Here is an 18989-nt window from a genome sequence, read left to right as displayed (position 1 = left end):
ACATCGAAAAAGTATTTTAGTCTCTCACCAACCATTCAGATCAGTTATCTTTCCCATCAGCTAGAGAGAAAATGTTAAAGTGCTGTTTCACCCAAATTTAAATGACTTCTCCCATTGCACTAAATAGACCATTTCATATGCAGTCAATACTATATCTAAAAACCCAGATAAAAAAACAACTAACTGCATTGCAATACTACTTACTACTGACATTTTTTATCTTGTAATGGCGGTTATCTTACACCTTTATTCACTAATAAAGAGCCTTTTAATCCAGAGCAACATTTTTATATGACCCCACTCTCATCCTCTTCCTATCAGAAATTATTGAATTAAAAATTTTGTGTCTGTATGATTGCTCCAGCCTGTGCATATATAAGAGGGATGTGTGTGTTTATGTTTGATTTGGATTGTATAGCTGTTAAGTGATTTGCATTTGCTCCTCTGTTATTTATCACACCTCAGTCACTGGGGGTTGAGACAGTGGGGAGCAGCAATAAACATTGACACTGACATTAGATCGGCTTAACGTTGACATAAATCTTAACAGGCGACAGCGAGCGTAACTGCCAACACCACCAGCATCGGTAGCCAACACATATACACATGTTTGTCCAAACCAGTGAAAGCCCCATTGGCCTCAGGGACTGCTGGCAACGATCAGGGTGTGTTATATGAATGTGTCGGACTGTGTATGTATACATACAAACAGAAAAATCTGAGTTAAGTAGGGGAAAAACACAGGATAACAACAGTGCACACACTTGCCTGTAGATTCTCTGCCACATCATGAATTTTTCATAGTTGTTGTTGAGCAAACAAGACATCTGTTTTGTGCTTTTTCTTATGTCACAAAACCTAAAAATGGTGAGAATTGAGATTTTACTAGTTTTGAACAGGAATGTGAAATGACATGTTGCTGCTACTAAGTTTAATAGTCTGTGGCTGTGTATCTGTATACAGTCTGTAGCACTGGGGGAAGCCTGCTTCAGAATTACAAGACAGATGAATCTGGTTTATAGGTTTAAATAACCGTTGTGTCTAGGCCTGTGTGTGTTTGTGTGAAAGTGTGCGCTTGCATAAGGTTATTTACCTGTAACTTTGTGGACGGGTTTTTGAGCTGTAAAAAACATAATTTTGTCAGCATTGTAAAGAGAACTGTAGAAGGTGTTAATGAGATGCTGAAATAGTGAATATGTGTGTGTGGGTATCTCTGCTTGTATGTGTAATCAGCAGCTGTTGGAATTTGCATTTTGAAGTTTTGTCTCTATGACACATTGTCATAAAGGCAAATGATGCAAAAGACGGCGTCTGCCATTGACTTGTGGCATTTATCTTTGCTTGTTGGCCTACTGTAATTGGAAAGCTCTGGTTTGTGTGTGTGTGTGCGTGCATACACTGAGGTAAGTAGTGTGTTAACCTAGAGTTTGCTTGTATGAACAGGAAAGTGTTGTATTGCTGTCATTTTCTTGGTTTAGACACTTCAGTGCTTTTTAGCGGTGCAGCTCTGCTTGTGTGTGCACATGTCTATCATTCCATCACCATATGTCACAATCTGTGCAGATCTGTGTCTTCAAGATTCAGCTTAAGTCACCATGTTAAGTCATACACCAGTGCTTCCCATGCCTTCATTTCCACAAACCAGATCAAATTTATTGTCCCCATTGTTCGAGTGGATTAACTGGAAGAGATGTGATTAAAAATGGATTGCATCACTCTTTGCTCTCCCACTCATTTTCATTCTCCAAATACAACCCTTCATTCTTAGGAAAATGAGATTTAGAAGAGCAAACACGTATGCACCAACTCTTCCTTCCTCTCCTTCACCACCAAACTCACTCACCCTGTGTGTCATTTATCTATAATGACTTTGTGAATAGTGTCACAGAGCGTTCCCCTCTCTCACCACGCAGCCATCTAGTCAGTCACTCAGCCTAACCCAATCAAGTGGCTTTTAATGAATTTCAAACAAGCGTTATCGCCCAGTTCAACGTGTGCTATGCTTCACTCCCCTCCAGTTCCATCCTTGCGGGGGCTCACCTTATCTTCTCTCCTTCTTTTCACCCTCTTTCCTTCTGCCTCTTTGACATGCTAAAGCTCCTCCTGTCGCATATGCTTAATGGTATTTTTTGCTTCTTTCAATCGCTCTGTTCTTTTGTTGTTTCTCTCTTTCATTTTGCCTATTTTGCGTGCTGTCTCTCTCCACCACTCTTGAGCAAAAACATGAAAGAGTTGGCAAAGTACTTAGAAAAGTGCTGTTCTCTATTTACTATCTCTACCCCCTTTACCTCCCTCCTCACCTTTCACTTCTGCTTGTCAGTCACTGGTCCTGTTCTTTCTACTGCAGAAAGTACCCCCCCAACTTATCCTATCTGTCCTCCTCTGTTCATCTTTCCTTTTCTCTTTACTGTCCACCTCTTCCTCTCCACATGTGTCGTTCTCCCTCTTGTCTCCTCTTTATCTTTCAGGCAAGTCATAGGTGCTCTATATTTTACCAGCTACTCATAGTGGAATTTATTGGCTGTTAATTTTGGGCCAAGTGACTCATCTCTCTCTTCCTCTTTCTCAGTCATTCATTCTTTCCTAATTACTGCGCAGGCAAAAATAAATCATAGTTCCATCCATCAACTTACGTATATTTTTATGAACAAAAATATAAGCCCAACCACCACGCTTATAAATAAAAACTTGGAGCCCCAGTATAAGAGTCTAATTTTATCATTAATGATAAATTATCCTGTCCATGAGGACAGTAGACTGCCTGATGACAGTGAATGTCAACAGGTCTGAGGACTGTTTGAGAGACTGTTGATCTCAACCTAACAGGAACTATCACAAATAAAAGCACTAAAACGCTGAAAACAACACATACTGAAGTGGCCACACTACGTCATTAAATTAATGCTGGTGAAGTACTGTTGGGTGATCTGCTACCTGATGAGTGTTGATGGCTCTGGTAGTAGTACGCCGCATGTCAGTCAGGTTTTAGGAGTCTTCCCAGTGCAATATGCAGCTATCCTTAGTGTCTCGTTTGAAAATTATTTATCGGGTAAGGTTGAGTGTTTGTAAGGTGTCCAAATTTTAGACTAACAATCCAGTATGACATATCTGAAATGCTAAAATTAGCTAAGTGGATGTAAGTATGTGCCTAGGTTCGAAATGATGTTATTTTGCCTTCCAGTGCAAGGCTACAGTAATTTGAACCTCAGTGACTGTTCTGTCTGAATGGTACTTTGCATATGAAGTGGGAATCAGAAGGGCCAGATTTACATTGTGAGAGTGGGTCCATTCAAATGGGTAAAAGAGTTGTGTACTTCATTGTGTTTTTCACATGAAACTCAAACTGCACTTTTAACAACATCGAGCTGTAGAATGCATCTGAAAAAAGTTGCAAAAGGTTTAATTAATCTGTAGCCTGAAACTGATGTTTATATCACAATCTTGTCTTTCTTGTCTGCTTGTCTCTCTTTCAGGGGTGTCCACAGTTACTGCCTGCAGAGAGGATCCTGGTTCCCGTCAACGTGGTGAAGCCCATCACGCTGCGGGCAAAGAACCTCCCCCAGCCCCAGTCTGGTCAGAGGGGGTACGAGTGTCTGCTGACCATCCAGGGGAACGAGCACCGAGTTCCTGCCCTGCGCTTCAACAGCTCCTCAGTGCAGTGTCAAAATACATCGGTGAGCGAAGTGTCTGTTTTTATGTGTCAGTTTCTGCGACATATCATTATTGACCACTATCAACCCACAGTCACTAAGACAGTCTCTATAAAGGCCCCATTTCTATAAAGTCTTCCTATAAAAGTGACCATAATATTTGTTCAGTCTCCTTCACACATTTACAGCGACACACACTCAAACACTGCTGAGGAGTTTTTGCTCTTCCAGCTAGACAGTGTGCAGATGAAACAAGAACTTGACTTTGTCTCTGATACACAGCCATCCCTGCGATCAGACTCATTCATTGACTGAATAATGCATTGACAGCAATGAAAGACTAGCATGAAAAAGGCTTTATGCTGGTCTTGATGCTAATCATGTGTTGATACAATAACATCTCATCTTCCTGTCTGTCTTCATCACTCTGAGTATGTGTGTCAGTGTCTGTGTGTAGAGATGTCTGGAGCAGTACAATCTAAATATTGTACTTTGATTGAACATTGAAGGAGGGAAACTATAATTTAGTGGAAAATTATGATTCTTGCACCAACCCTCTATGCTGCTAGTGTTACAGAATCAAACGAAAAATAATGTTGTAATGTTTTTGAAAGCTCTTTGGTGTGTATAACATGTGTGGTTGTGAATTTGGTGTGCATGTGTGTGTGAGTTCGCACACAGCCACCTGTTGATGATGCATTTTGTATTCAAAGGAGTATTGTTACACCAGAGGCTTTTGGACTTAGAGATGATAGGCAGTTTAAAGTAGCTCATCTGCTTTGCTCTTTCTTTCCCATACTGTCCTCCCCGTCGTTACCATGGTGATAGTATTTCTATGATGGGATGGAGATGAGCAGTCTTCCTGTGGAGCTGACTGTCATCTGGAATGGAGATTTCAGCATTGACAACCCTGCCCACAACAAAGGTGAGCATGGACAGAGAGGGAAGCATATGAATACTCAAGCACATGCATGCATATACATTTGTGTTCCTTCCTTATGGGGACTTACCCTAATCTTAATCATAACCACTACTTGCATAGCCCCAGTCCTTTACACTAACCTTAAGCCAAATCATCACTCTAAAATTCAGTGATTTACATGATGGAAACCACAATGAAGGTGAGTCCTCACAATATATCAGGCACATACACACACTTGAATCCATCCAGCTCTTTTCATAGTTGTTGCAGTATCATAAGAAACCACACACACTTAAAGTCAACATAGTCCCATGAGTGGATGCACATAAGGTAGAGCTGCTACCTCCCCAGTGTTGCCCTCAGAGCCGGTCTCCATAGCAACAGGCAAGCGGTGTGCTGCGGTGCAGCATCCGTCCCCTGATGTTGTCGTGTAAAGTCGTTAACTTCAGCACATTCGCTGTTAGACTTTCCTCCTGTAGGCCTCTCTGTAGTCTTTGTATCTCTAATTTCTAATCCCAATTTTGTCTTTCCTGTGTTTCACTTGTCTAGTTTCTAGTGTTCATTTGGGAATCAACCAATCTGTGTTGCAACTGGCCCTCTCCTCCCCTCATTTTATTTTTCTCAGCAATTCAAAGTGTTTTACTGGCATACATCCCAAAGAGCAATACTGACAAAGCATAGGTAACCAGAAAAAGTTACAAATATGCATTGAAGTAAATAAAACTATTTGTTCCAGACTGAATTTATAGTGAGGAAAAAATGTATGTAGATATATTTCTCTGATTCTCTACTAAGAGTTGTTGTGGAATGACAGCTCAGTGCTGAGATAAAGTATTCAGTATTCAGCTGCTGAGGTTGATTTCAGTTTGGCCACCGGCAATCCACTACTGTGAGTGATCCATGTTAGGAAAATAGCAACATGCTAGGGGTTGTATTCCTCTAACAGGAAAACAACTAATTTTAACTAAAGGCAGTAGATTTAGGCACAGGAAACATATTAAAATGTAAAAATCATATGCCAACATGACATGTGCTTTAAGGCAAGGTTTGTACAGTGTTTGTGTGTTTATAGTTGTGTGCATGTATGACTGAGTCAAATACAGTGTACAAAAACATATCCTTGAGCATAAGTGTAGAATCAAAGAAGTAACAAAAGTTGGAAGAAGAGGGGGAGATGCTTAAACTACAGAGTCCTCTACTCTCCCGCTATCTTTGTTTTGCCTGTGGAAGAAGAAGCTCGTAGGGCATCGTTTGATGGACAGATCACACATGCACCTAATGGCAATTAAGAGAAAATTGCTGGGCTGTTGCCATGGAGATAATATATTAAACGTGTTGCAGAGGGGCAGCAATGTGGGAAACTCAGAGAGGGAGAGAAAGTCTATAGAGATGATGATGGATGGAAAGATAATGAAACAAAGATATCAATGAATGTCTCTCATGATGCCAAGTTTGTCTGATTTTTAACAGCTGACAGACATTAGAGAAATATGGATAACCCAGGTTTTAGTTTGTGTGTTTGTACGTGTATGTCCACCATCTTAAAGGCTTTTGCCAAAATAAATTCACATGCGTTTGCAATTCTGTCACCATTTATAATTTGGTTGTCTACCCTGATTCTCAATAATATTACTTTCTTCCCTCCCTTCCTGCCTCCCTTTTTTTTCTCTTCCTATCTCTGCACCCCTCTACCCCCTGCACAGTCCATCTTTACAAGTGTGACGCCCAGCGTGGAAGCTGTGGTTTGTGCTTAAAAGCAGACCCACTGTTTGGGTGTGTTTGGTGTAAAGGAGAGAACCGCTGCACCCTCAAGCAACACTGCCCCCACCCTGAAAACCAGTGGCTGGAGCACAACGGCATCAACAGCAAGTGCACCCACCCACGGATTACACAGGTGAGACACATGCATAAGTGTCGATATATATATATCCACACATATAGCTGATACTTCATACATAAGCACAGCCAGCATTAAGTACTTTTGAACCCAAATACCATACATATAAAGTATACCTTAATCACCTTGCACTGACAGCAAGACTGTGTGGCAGTTGTACATTTCAACATAATAACAGATGCTGTGAGTCACGACCAGCTAGACAATATGGCAGCATTTGTGAAAAGCAATATTTTTTACACCTTTTTACAACCCACTTTCACATTCTGCCCATCAAAAAGTTTAAATGGTAATGATATGGCAGAATCAGCTTTACAGCAATCATATGGATAAGCATTTTTTTTTTTTTTTTTTTTTCCATTTTTCTTTTAAAAACTGTAAGTGGGAAAGTGGTTACTTTTGGCAGAATTTCTTCATCTCCAACTATCACTGGGACCATAGAAGCACTCTAATCGTTCATGTAAAGCTAGAAAGAGACAGATTAGCCTCATTCCTGCTACTGTAGTTATCAATCAACTCTGAAAAGAAGTTCACACAAACCCCCACTTAACCTAGGATGCTCTTGAAAGCCATCATCACTGTGCGAGGCTAATAGGCTTGACCTGTGAAAGACATATGAAAGGGGCAACAGCAGAAGGCATAAGGGTCAGTGAGATAAAGAATAAGAAGATAGAGATGGATAGGGTTTATATGAAAGAGAAGCAGTGACGGCTACACAAGGTTAAAGGAGTCAGAGAACCCAACCAAAACAGTAATATAAATTCAAAAAAGACAAAAGGGATTCCCCTTCGTTTTCCAGGAGACTGATGGGTTTGGACAGATAGTAGGAAGAGGGATATGGGCCTTGCTCCATTTTATAAAGCATGGGGCTCAGTCAAGTGCACCCCCCCATTGCTCCACTCTAGTGTTTGTCCTCACCCGGAGCTTCTGGAGATGGGCCTTGTATTTCTTCTTACATCCCAGCAGCAGAGACATATTGCAGCCTTCTCACGTCCCCATAAAAACTGTCAGTGAGTGAGGAGTGAGGACTTTCCAAGACGACCGGGTCCCTAATGCATTCTAATACACTTCATTATAATGACATCTCCCATCAACATTATGAGAGGGAGAGACTTGCGTAGAGAGATGGAAAGAGAAAGGGAGAGAGAGGGAGAAGTGATTAAGTGTTTGCCTCTGCACAACCGTCAATTATCTTGTCAAAGTCACAAATCTAATCAACGCCTCATTGCATCTCTCCCACTCTTGGATTTTTTTTTTTCCTTTTTCGTCCTTCCTTTAAAATTTCTCTTTAAGTCTTTATCCCTCTCCATCCTCTGTATTTGCTAGTAAATAGAGCCACAATGCATTGTGTGCAGTCTTTTTAATTGCATGTATTGTAGACCCCATTCCCAGAAGGCTCTTTTTCCATTACAATATCAGCAGGGAGCCTTATTAATCAGAGACGTTGAACCATACGATAACAGCATCTCCCACATGGCAGCCACAGGACTTGTGCATGACCTGGCTTGATCTTGTCTTTGTCATTTGATATGACAGTCCCTTTCAAGACCGGTGTCTTCTGTTTGTTGTTGTTATCAAGTCGTCAAATTAAAAGCTTCTGATGCACATGTAGTAGCAAGAATTATCATATTATAACACCATAAGATAAAGCTGCACATCAACTCACTCAGTACTTTGTGAGCACTGCAAAAGGGTCACGCTGCCAAGTAGAAACTGAGCAAATAAACAATGAGTGTCTCAGCCTCAATGAAAATCCTTGAGATTACAATTTTTCAGGGGGATGGTGACACAGCACTATTACAGCTGGGCCCCTGCCTGCAGCATGGAGGGACTTCTGTTTGGCAAAGACAGATGGGGACAGACTATTCTGTGCCCATTCCTAACATCCATCTAACCTGGCCTGATGATTTGGTACACACACACTCAGTGGCCAGAAAGTAATTGTGTGAGTTGTGTTGATAGATATTGGAGCTGCCTCATCAACAAGTGGAGATGTTACTGATAAATCATAGGAAACTCTGATTACTGCAAAGCTGTCGCTCAGCACCAGGTTTTAAGTTAATCTTTTGGAATAGATTGCTGTGGATTTCAGTGAATGCAAGATTGTCAAATGACAGTGTCTTGACCGAGAGTCATGACCCCTTAGCTGTCAACAGAGCTGTTATTATGCCCTTTACTGTCTCTTATGTGTTAGAAAATTCTTACTTTTACGTAATGTGTGATAGAAATACTTAATACTTATCCCCAGGAAGTTGGGAAAAATAAAAGCCTAATAAATCAGTCATGCCACAGCATTGTCTTGGCATCAGAGGCTTACTTCAGCTGTCCAAACTTTTATTGTAACCTTAGATGTAGTAAATAGTATTAAGGCCCACTGTCATAGTGTGCATGATTGTCAGTAAACAATTATTATTTGTCTGCACTTTCTATTGTGTTTAGTTGATCTTATATATGTTTAATACATTTGCTTTGGAGTGTAGCAATAAGCTATTTGATATATTGAAGACACAGGAGACAAAAAGGCAAATAGTTACCTTAACTCTACAACTTCTGCAATTTGAAAATTTTTCTTCTTCTCAGTCAAACTTATATTGTCAGCGAAATATTGCATTATAATAATGACTGTTTGTTTAGGAAAACAAATCACTCCAAATTTTCATTTCTACAGATCACACCCCTCCGGGGTCCCAGGGAGGGCGGCACACTTGTTACTATCCGTGGTGAGAACCTGGGACTAGAGTTCAGAGAGATCCAAGGTAATGTGAAGGTGGCTGAAGTGGATTGCACCCCGATACGTGAGGGCTACATCCCTGCTGAACAGTAAGTTACATTTTATATTAACAACTGATTATAAAACAGGTGGCAAGTAACAAATACTACATCTTCACCTTATTATTCGTCTTAGCTTACATTCCTGCAGAGAAGTAAGTTCCTTTTGAGATCCACTTCATAGTCACTACAGTATTGATCCTCTTAAGCCCTAGGTTGCAGAAAGGTGTAGCTCTCCTTTACAGACATATAAATTACACTTGGAGTGTTGTTTTGGTAGCGAATATGAATATAGTCTTTCCCTTGAACCACTGAGATATTTTGTGCTATATTTTGGAGCAGAAGTAAAGCAAGACAGATTTTAGCATAATGTTCTTCCTTCCTTTGCTATAATCCACTTTGACCTCAGCTGGACTCTACATGCCCTAAAAGAAACAAGACTCTTGTGTCAAACACTGATACAACACAGTGTTGCCACCCACATGACAGAGCCATGACAAGTGAGCCTGAACAAGTGATGAGTTGCGTTACTTACCTCAGCGTGTTTATGCAGGAGTTCTTCAAGAGAAATGACCAGTTAACTAATGCTTGTTTGGCCTAATCAGCCCAATCACTAGACCAGAGTGAAGTGGAGTTGATTTAACTTCATAACACAGCAGCACACATACAGCACAAGAGACTTGTACAGTATGCTCACTGCTGTGGGCAACAGAGAACAAAATTAAGCCTACATATTTTAGTAACACACACACACACACACACACACACACACACACACACACACACACACACACACACAATAGGACATGCAGTCCTTTAATCTTTTTAGAAAGTTCAGGAGGCTACATTTATTAGATATTGAAGTTTAATCCAGTGCTGTGGTTCCTTACAGGTGCTGTTTCTAAAATTATTCTAAACTAGTTTAAAGTTGACTTATCAACAGACCCAGTGCTCCTTCTGCTATGAAGTTGTATGCCAGCACTTTCTAAGTAAATGCTGACCCTGCAGAAAAGGTAGCAGTATCTGAGGTCATGCATAAAAGGATAGAGATTTTTTCGCTTTTCTCCCAAGCTGGCAGTGTGCAGGTGTTGAAGCTGCTGCCAAATAATATATTATTTTAATGAGGTTTTAATATGGGTTTAGGTCTGATTTTATTACATAATTTGCACTGCATTTGCTGGCAAGGTGAACTGCAGGACAGGTTGCCGCATAACTTTTTTTTTGTTTGGCATTTTCAGTGGCTTCAGAAAATATTCAGATCCCTTCGATTTTTGTAAATTTTGTGTCATAGTTTAGGATTTAAAAATAAATAAAAAGAAAAGAAAATTGAAAAAATAAAGTAAATACAGTTGCCATTTTTTGCGCATCACAAAGAAATCATGGAGTGCTTTCAGGATAAGTCTCTGACTGTCCAAGACAAGACCCCATAGAACATCTGTGGAGAGACCTGATAATGCCAAAATAATAATTTGATACATTTAAATAAAAATTATAACACATGCATAATGAAGGGGTCTGAAGCAATTTTGGTGGCATTGATGCATTTCCATGTTTTTGTTTTTGTTTACATATTCTACAATTATACCAATATGTGTTTCCAGGATTGTGTGTGAGATGGGTAAAGCAGAGAAGAGCCAGTACACTGGGAATGTACAGGTCTGTGTTGGGGTTGGAGAGTGCAGACCAGAATTCATGGCAAAGTCCTCCAAGTACTACTACTTTGTGGTGAGCCACTTTTTTCAACTCAGGTTTTTTAGATATAAAAAGAAGTTTGGCATGTTATAATAATCTTGGGCATTTAATGGTTGTTTGCATATGGTATTTGTTTTGCATTAAATATTCCTGTTATTCATGATTTGTTTTCCTAATTCACCTTGATTTTACCCTACGACATTTGACCTTTAATCATCTGCCCTTTCTTCAGATCCCAAGGATTATCAACCTCAAGCCCAGCCGAGGGCCAGTCTCTGGGGGAACCATTGTCAACATCACTGGCAGCCACCTTGATGCTGGAAGCAATGTGTCAATCATGTTTAAGGACCAGCCATGCACGTACCTGAGGTTAGTGGGAAACAACCCACTGCTGACCCTGCTAATTAAAATCTCAGTCAAAGCCAGTGTTTGACAAACTGCAGCGAGTAGAATCCTCAGACTGGTCGAGTCTTTACTACAGTAGATAATTTTAATGAATTCTAAATTTTTCTTAGAGTAAAAATGATTGGGAAAGGGCAAGAGGAGGTGTCATACAGTATAACACTGACATAACAGTTACACATAAATAATATCTCATCCTATATCATCCTTTTAGGAGGGGTGGTCAGTGGCTGACCTGTCGTACATATGCTTCCCTGCATGGCTATGGAAACGTGTCTGTGTCTGTGAGCATAGACAAGGCTCATCTCCAGAAAGACCTGAGGTTTGAGTATGTGGAAGATCCCACCATCACCAAAATAGAACCTGAGTGGAGCATCTACAGGTATGGTAGACATGCACATTTGAGTCAGTTAACTTTTTGGAAAAATCAGCTGCTTGTTACTGACTGGTAATGACTGAAAAGCTACACATAAATAAAAAATATGTCAAATTAAAACATCATTTTAATTATGTTGCTATATAATTATTAAACAAAATCCAAAACCTAATAAAAAGCCAAAAATATAACAACCAATGTCCCTGCATCAGTATAATTCTCACAGAGTAATCAATATTACCCTCTGTTTAAACAATTTGGACTCTCACTAACCTTGTTTTCAATCCTTCTATCTGTCTTTCAGTGGGCACACACCAGTGATTGTGACAGGAACTAACCTGGACATCATTCAGACCCCACTTATCCGAGCCAAGTACAATGGCCATGAGACACTGAATGTAAGTGACTGCAAGCAAAAAAAATGCCACAATTATTCAATTGTTTTGTGTATGGACCTATATACTATGGTGTCTTATACTGCGTATACAGAATTAAATTAAAATCATGAACTATCCACACCATCACCCATGTTTCAAAGGCCCTAACTTCTCTTTGCAGCTAGACCTTCCCAAAGAAATCAGTCATTGTAAATGTCACGCTGATTTTTTTTTTTTTTTTTTTTTTCTTTTCTTCCGGAGCATGGTCAAATTCCTCAGTGCCACTGTTAGGTAAATAGGTCAAGGAAAAATGTAGAACGCTGAGGGTAGAGGGAAAATCAACAGGTTGAAATTTAATTAATAGAGAATGGTGTAATTCCTAACCACCCTTTGTAACAATAGAAGAGATTTCACTGAACTAAAAACCATAGCAATTGGCCCTTATCAAATTCTTGTAGCCTCCATTCACCCTTTCACCCATGGGAGCACAGATAAAATCATACAATGGTCTCTGTGATCTGATTGAAAGAAGAGGGAGCAACAAAAGGTGGTAATGCTATCGTCATGGTTCATTTGAGCATGAGTTTGCTCACATTTAACATCTGTGCTCACATGGGCCTGTACTGGGCATTGTTTCTCACCCGCTGTACACACACCTTTTGCATAACTAGCATAAAATAAATGTTCGCCACATCTCACTTTCTCAGCCCTGCATGGCCCATTTTTGCAATGAATGGAGAAAACAAACTTCCAGAGTGGTTTTAAGCAACATTTGCACACAAACAGAATTTTTTACAGTTACATTTCTTTAATGTCAGTGATGTCCTGAAGACCTTTCCGGGATTTGTCAAGTTTGATCTTCAAAGGGCCAATTAGAGTGACAGGCAGTAGTTTGAGTGGCTGCATGGAGGAGGTTTCTGTGGAAATGTGAAATGTCTGTAAATGAGACCTGTGCTGCTGGTTGATTGGTCAATACCCTGACAAACAATGAGGAATGGAGCTGTAACAGGGACGGTGAAGGGTGTGTGGCATTACAATGACAGATCAGACAATCTGTCCTTTAAAAATGGAAGGTGTGAATGTGAATAAAGAACAATAAAGAATTTAAATTGCATCATGTCAGATGAGAGACCACAACAAAGACAAAGAATAAAAAGAGCAAAATAAGACATAAAAAATGTATAAGGCACTTGTGCAGGAAAGTGGTACAGAGAAAGATGAGTAGGTGAAAAAGAATGTGTCAAAGAGAGAAGAAAAGATCACAGGGAGGAATAAGGGGATGGGATAAAGTGATGAGAGGTTGGGGTGTCTTTCTTGAGGGTAATGAAGCAAGGGTAAGCCCTAGTTATCACTCCTGAATCTTCACACATCAAAGTCTGAGACTGCACAGGCTCTCTAACTGCACCTCATTTGGAGGGCTTCTATGAGGAAGATGCTCCAACAGGTTATCTTTGCACTTTTTTATAAGGAGGCACTTCCAGTTTGTGTTGTCTCCACTGGGCTTATGGAAATGTAAATCTGCGACAGCTTACATTCACACAAATCACTGTTGATGGAATGCCTTGGTATAAAATAAAATGTGGGCAAATTTAAAAGCAACAGTGTTTGAGAGCTTGACTTGCTAGGAAGAAGGCATGAGGATGGCAATAACAGTCAAATAATTTGAGTATGAATTACATTGAGACCCAGCCCAGTCTTTCTGTTGCTTTCACTAAACGTTTTTATATGATCACTGATAAATATGATTTTCCCTGTCTTCTGTCAGTTGTGCCAGGTGCTCAGCCCTACGTCCATGCTGTGTCAGGCCCCAGAGCTGCCCATCAGCCTGGCCAGGCATCAGGAGGTCCCTGAACGACCTGATGAGTTTGGCTTTAAGCTAGATGACGTGCAGGCTCTGATGGCACTCAACAACACCAATTTTATCTACTACCCCAATCCTGAGTTTGAACCACTCAGCGTGTCTGGAGTGTTGGAGCTTAAACCTGGGTCACCCATCATACTTAAGGTCAGAGGATCAATAACGCTCGCATGTATTGATTCATCTACAATCTAGTATTTTATTTGTGTATTTTTGTGGCATCATGTAGGATTTATATTGTGTTACTGTTACAGAATTCAGGGCTAATATTAAATTCAGGGCTATTGTTTGATTTTACCTACTCTGCATGACATAATAATACCAGTTAAAATATTTATCAATTTCATTCAGCACAATATTCACTGATAGATTCTTGTAATATGTAATTTTGCACTATGATCAGTAAAGATATAACTGTGATCTTTCTAACTCCCGCCATTAAAACTGCAAAGCATGAATTTTCTGCTGCAGGGGCGGAACTTCCTTCCACCAACCAACAGTGGAAATGGAAAGCTGAATTACACAGTTCTGATTGGTGAGAAGCCCTGTGTGTTAACAGTGTCAGAGACCCAGCTACTCTGTGAGTCACCCAACCTGACAGGACGACACAAGGTCCTGGTGAGTGACACAGCACATGCCTACTAAAGGAAAACACACACACACCAGATAGACAGGCTGTGGTGGTGAAGTCACAGAGAACCACAAACTGATGGACAGTTTGATTGACAGGCGTACATTCCTCATGTTGTTTTCTGTCTGTCTCCTCGGCCACTTCCAGACGGGCTGTAGCTCTAATCCAATCAGCTGTGTGGTTCCTGTTACTCCCCACAAGCAGACAAAAGACAAACAAATAATCCTTCAGTAAGAGGGATTAGTGCCCCAGCAAACTCAATAAAGATTCCATTTGAGGTTTGAAGAGGGACCACTTTGAACAAAGCGCTTCCTGATGTTACCACCTGGACACACAGCATCATAGAAAGAGATGGATGCATTACTGTAAAACAATTAGTAGATACACAAATAAACAGAAGTGTGTACACATTGAAATCGAAAAATCAATATGTCTGTCTGAGCTTAGATCTTGATTTTGAAGACAAAATTTTTATAGACTTGAAAGTGATTCACAGGCGCATTATGAAATGCAACATATTTGCAGTACTGTATGCTTTGCCTTGAAGAACACTATACATCCTTGTGAGTTTGACACACACACGTCATTTTGTAAACATCACATTAACTGATGTGTTATTGGTAATTTAGTAAAATAGTTTTCTGCTTATAGTGCTCCTTCTTTATGAAAATGTGCTTCTTTTTATGGAAATGCGTTTTTATGTATATACAGTACAGTAATTGCAGCAATTCTAATATGCCTCTTTATCTTTCACTATCACAAGGCACGTGTGGGTGGTATCGAGTTTTCCCCAGGCGTGGTCCACATCACATCCGACAGCCCACTCAGCAGCACTGCAATCATTGGCATCGCTGCAGCCGGTGCCCTGCTCATCCTCTTCATTGTGGTGGTGCTCATAGCTTACAAGCGCAAGTCTCGTGAGAGTGACCTGACCTTGAAGAGACTGCAGATGCAGATGGACAACCTTGAGTCACGTGTGGCTTTGGAGTGCAAAGAGGGTAAGAAGTTGATGATGATGCGTAGCAGGTTGTATAGCTTTCAAGTGTTTCTGCCTCAGTAAATCTAACTGGCTTAAAAAATGTTCTTAATTCTTATTATCTATTTTCTCTGTTTAAGTAAGCACATTCACTCATTTATATTTAAATGTCACATTTTACTGTCTTTATCTTTTGTGTTTACAATTCTGTTAAAAGTAATAATATGAATTGATTTTTGGAATCTATATATCATGTGAAGCTTATAAGGTCTGACAGAAATAACAGTGACATTTGCAGAATGAAGTAAGTTAGTAAATAATAATATACAGTTATTCAGCATTGCTGCAACATTAGCTATCATTTATATATAAAAATATATTAACATCTTATATATTTTTATATATATAGATATATAGATATATATATATATATTTACAGACCTTAGGAACTAGTGAGATGATTCCAAACTATCTAAGATCATACATGGCATAAAAACACTAAGCTAATAAGCTAATTGTTTTTATTGGTGCTTTGTGTTTCTGGTTTATCCAACAGCTTTTGCAGAACTCCAGACAGACATTCATGAGCTGACCAGTGATCTAGATGGTGCAGGTATCCCCTTCTTGGACTATAGGACCTACACAATGAGGGTCCTCTTTCCAGGCATCGAGGAACATCCTGTACTTAGAGACCTGGAGGTATGGCAGACCATTTCACAGACATACTACCATTTTTATTACATAGGGACTTACACATTCGGTTAGTTCTTTTTGAAGGGACACCTTGTAGTTAGCAAAACTAATGCTCTTTGAAAGACAAACGTAGTTCCAGTGTATGATATTAGGACTTGGAGATTTTTCTGACTCAGGAAAACTCTTCTACATAAGGAAATAAAATCAGATTCTCCATTAGTATATTTGAAAGGAGCTTTTCCATCAAAGAGTCCATCAGTGTTTCAGTAAAGTATAGTTTACAGGAATTCTTGAAAGAGAACAGTTTTAGCTATAGGGCATTTTTACTAATTTCCCAGTCAGTTAATTGTCTCACTATTCCTTGTATGATCGAAAAAGGCAAATAACATCAGTGCATACCTGTTCTTCAAATGGCAAACACAATGCAATTAGCCTCATTTGAAAAGAGAGCAAAATGAGCAAGTAAATTAACAAAGTGGTAGGTCACAGTGGGTGAAACTGACACTGATGCTGTTTGTGTTACTGTCTGGTAAACAAAAGCCTTTTGATAGCAGACAACAGTTTTTCAAAAACAAACAAGGCAGCCCTCAAATCACGAGCGCGCTCTCATTAATAACTCTGACGATAAGAGATGCTGCTCCGTTTTCTCTCTCCACCTCAAAAACAAATTAAAAGTCAATCAAAGGCAGAAAAGCAAAGGAAAAAATCAAGTCATTTATTCCCAGTGGTGACATTGATAGACAGCCCTAATTGAGCAGGTCGTCTTGTTCCATTAAGAGAATGATGGACCCTCATTTCACTGCCCTCAGGGTTGGCCACTCTTTCCCTGATGAAAATTTCCCAGTAATAAGCAATTTTAATTATGTTTAATTGGTATAAATGTTGAACTGTATGATGAGTTTAATGTGGAATAGGAGCCTAATGAAGAAAGCAGCAGGCTTGTCTTAGGTGGTTGATAGCTGCCTAATTGTTATTTATGTGTCAGAGAATTTAAAGTCACATTTTTGACTGTGAGCTGTAGGCAGTGAGAAATAATGAAACAGTGGGAAATTTGCTCTGTACTGCAATATTTGAAACACATTCCAGGTCCTCAGTTAAGGTGAGAATTACACGTAGAAGGAAGTTAAAATATAGTCTAGCTTCTGCCAGCTTAGTAGAGCCTACTTGATATTTTATTTCTTCCTTGTAACAGTTAAAGTTTTTTCTTTGCAGACAAAATTACCTTCTTTTCCTCTGTTTTCCCGCAATTCCACTGTGCACCTGAATCCATTTTGCTTTCTGCTTTTGTATGAATTTCATCTTGTCATTATATTTCCCACTTCGCTCTTTCTTTATGAAAACAATTGCATTTCAGCAGTGGTTGTCATTTTAATGCTCCACCCGTCACCTAAAATAAACAGTTCCCATTGAGCTAGCGAGTAGGTTGGATTATAGCCTGTTTTACTCACAATAATCCTAGGAGACATGTTAAAACTGTTTCTGTTGTTGTTGTGTACAATGTGTTTTCTTGGGACTGTAACTAGTAAAACAGTACATTACATTTGATACAATGGCAGACTGAAAACATGCACACACAGTGTTTTCTCTGATTTCAATGTGTGCACAAGAAGACCAAGTGCTAAAACACACATGCACACACGCATCTTATCAAGTGATATGAAATTAGACTTGCAATTTAACAATAGCTCCCAGCAGATTACAAGTTGTTCCTCCAGGAAAGGTAAAGAGAGAGAACATATGCTGGCTGACAGCTGCATTGGGTGCAAAGAGATACTGTCTTACCACCAGTGCTCTTGACAGATTAAAAAAAATCTCCGTAGGTGCTATTTATGAAAAAGTGCAGAAGAAAATCATGTGCAGCAAGTGACTAGTATAAATGGCACAGAGACAATCTGGGCTCAGATGAGGGGAATTCACATCACTGCACTCCATCTACATACTCAGCTTGCATTAGTGTGGAACACAGTGCCAAAGTAATAAACATTCCTTTGAAAGCCTTAGACTAGATGTTTAACTGCTCTTCTGCCTCCATCTTTCTTTTGTCCTTCTCTCCTTGTTTCTCTCTACATCCTTATTTATTTAAATCGGTGGGTTAACTAATAATTTCAGTTTTAATTAAAGACATTATACACAGAATTATCATTGTTTATTAATTACTATAGGTTTTTTTTTATGTGTTCAATGTTTGATAATAGAGCACATCTTTAAACCTGATCTGGATATTTTTGAAAGTTTTAAATGATTATTATATAGTCATTTAAAACTTTCCAAAATATCCTCTTTTAAAAGAGAAAACAGTGATCTTCTATGGAAGCAAGGAGTTAATATTATATCCTGATGAACTGATAACTAATTAGGGCTACATGTCATCACCTCGAATATGCCACACAGAATCTGTACTTTTCCCCTTCTTGTTATTTTTAATGTGTTTCAGTTAGGTGAACATTTCTTCTATTTCCTCACAGGTGCCGGGCTACCGCCAAGAGCAAGTAGAAAAAGGTCTGAAGCTCTTTGGCCAGCTCATTAACAACAAGGTCTTCCTGCTGTGTTTTATTCGCACTCTGGAGGCCCAGCGTGGTTTCTCCATGAGAGACCGTGGCAATGTGGCCTCACTTATCATGACAGTGCTGCAAAGCAAGTTGGAGTATGCCACTGATGTCTTAAAGCACCTGCTGTCTGACCTCATAGACCGCAACCTTGAGAGCAAGAACCACCCCAAGCTGCTCCTCCGCAGGTAAGAAGCAGC

The 18989-nt window shown here is 39.6% G+C and overlaps 1 protein-coding gene across 1 annotated transcript in view; it reads left to right on the top strand.

Annotated features, from left to right (window-relative positions):
- plxna4 (plexin A4) overlaps positions 1 to 18989 on the top strand; it is a 205264-nt gene that overhangs the window by 153751 nt on the left and 32524 nt on the right. The window contains exons 10-22 of the mRNA XM_026326876.2: positions 3474 to 3674; positions 4479 to 4575; positions 6276 to 6466; positions 9138 to 9289; positions 10840 to 10963; positions 11163 to 11299; positions 11547 to 11714; positions 12013 to 12106; positions 13851 to 14090; positions 14415 to 14561; positions 15338 to 15572; positions 16107 to 16249; positions 18709 to 18977. Coding sequence (XP_026182661.1) covers positions 3474 to 3674; positions 4479 to 4575; positions 6276 to 6466; positions 9138 to 9289; positions 10840 to 10963; positions 11163 to 11299; positions 11547 to 11714; positions 12013 to 12106; positions 13851 to 14090; positions 14415 to 14561; positions 15338 to 15572; positions 16107 to 16249; positions 18709 to 18977 — 2198 coding nt within the window. The remainder of the gene's footprint in view (positions 1 to 3473; positions 3675 to 4478; positions 4576 to 6275; positions 6467 to 9137; positions 9290 to 10839; positions 10964 to 11162; positions 11300 to 11546; positions 11715 to 12012; positions 12107 to 13850; positions 14091 to 14414; positions 14562 to 15337; positions 15573 to 16106; positions 16250 to 18708; positions 18978 to 18989) is intronic.

Source organism: Mastacembelus armatus, chromosome 23, assembly GCF_900324485.2.
Source record: "Mastacembelus armatus chromosome 23, fMasArm1.2, whole genome shotgun sequence".
Classification (NCBI taxonomy): Eukaryota; Metazoa; Chordata; class Actinopteri; order Synbranchiformes; family Mastacembelidae; genus Mastacembelus; species Mastacembelus armatus.
This window is presented reverse-complemented; position numbering and strand designations above follow the sequence as displayed.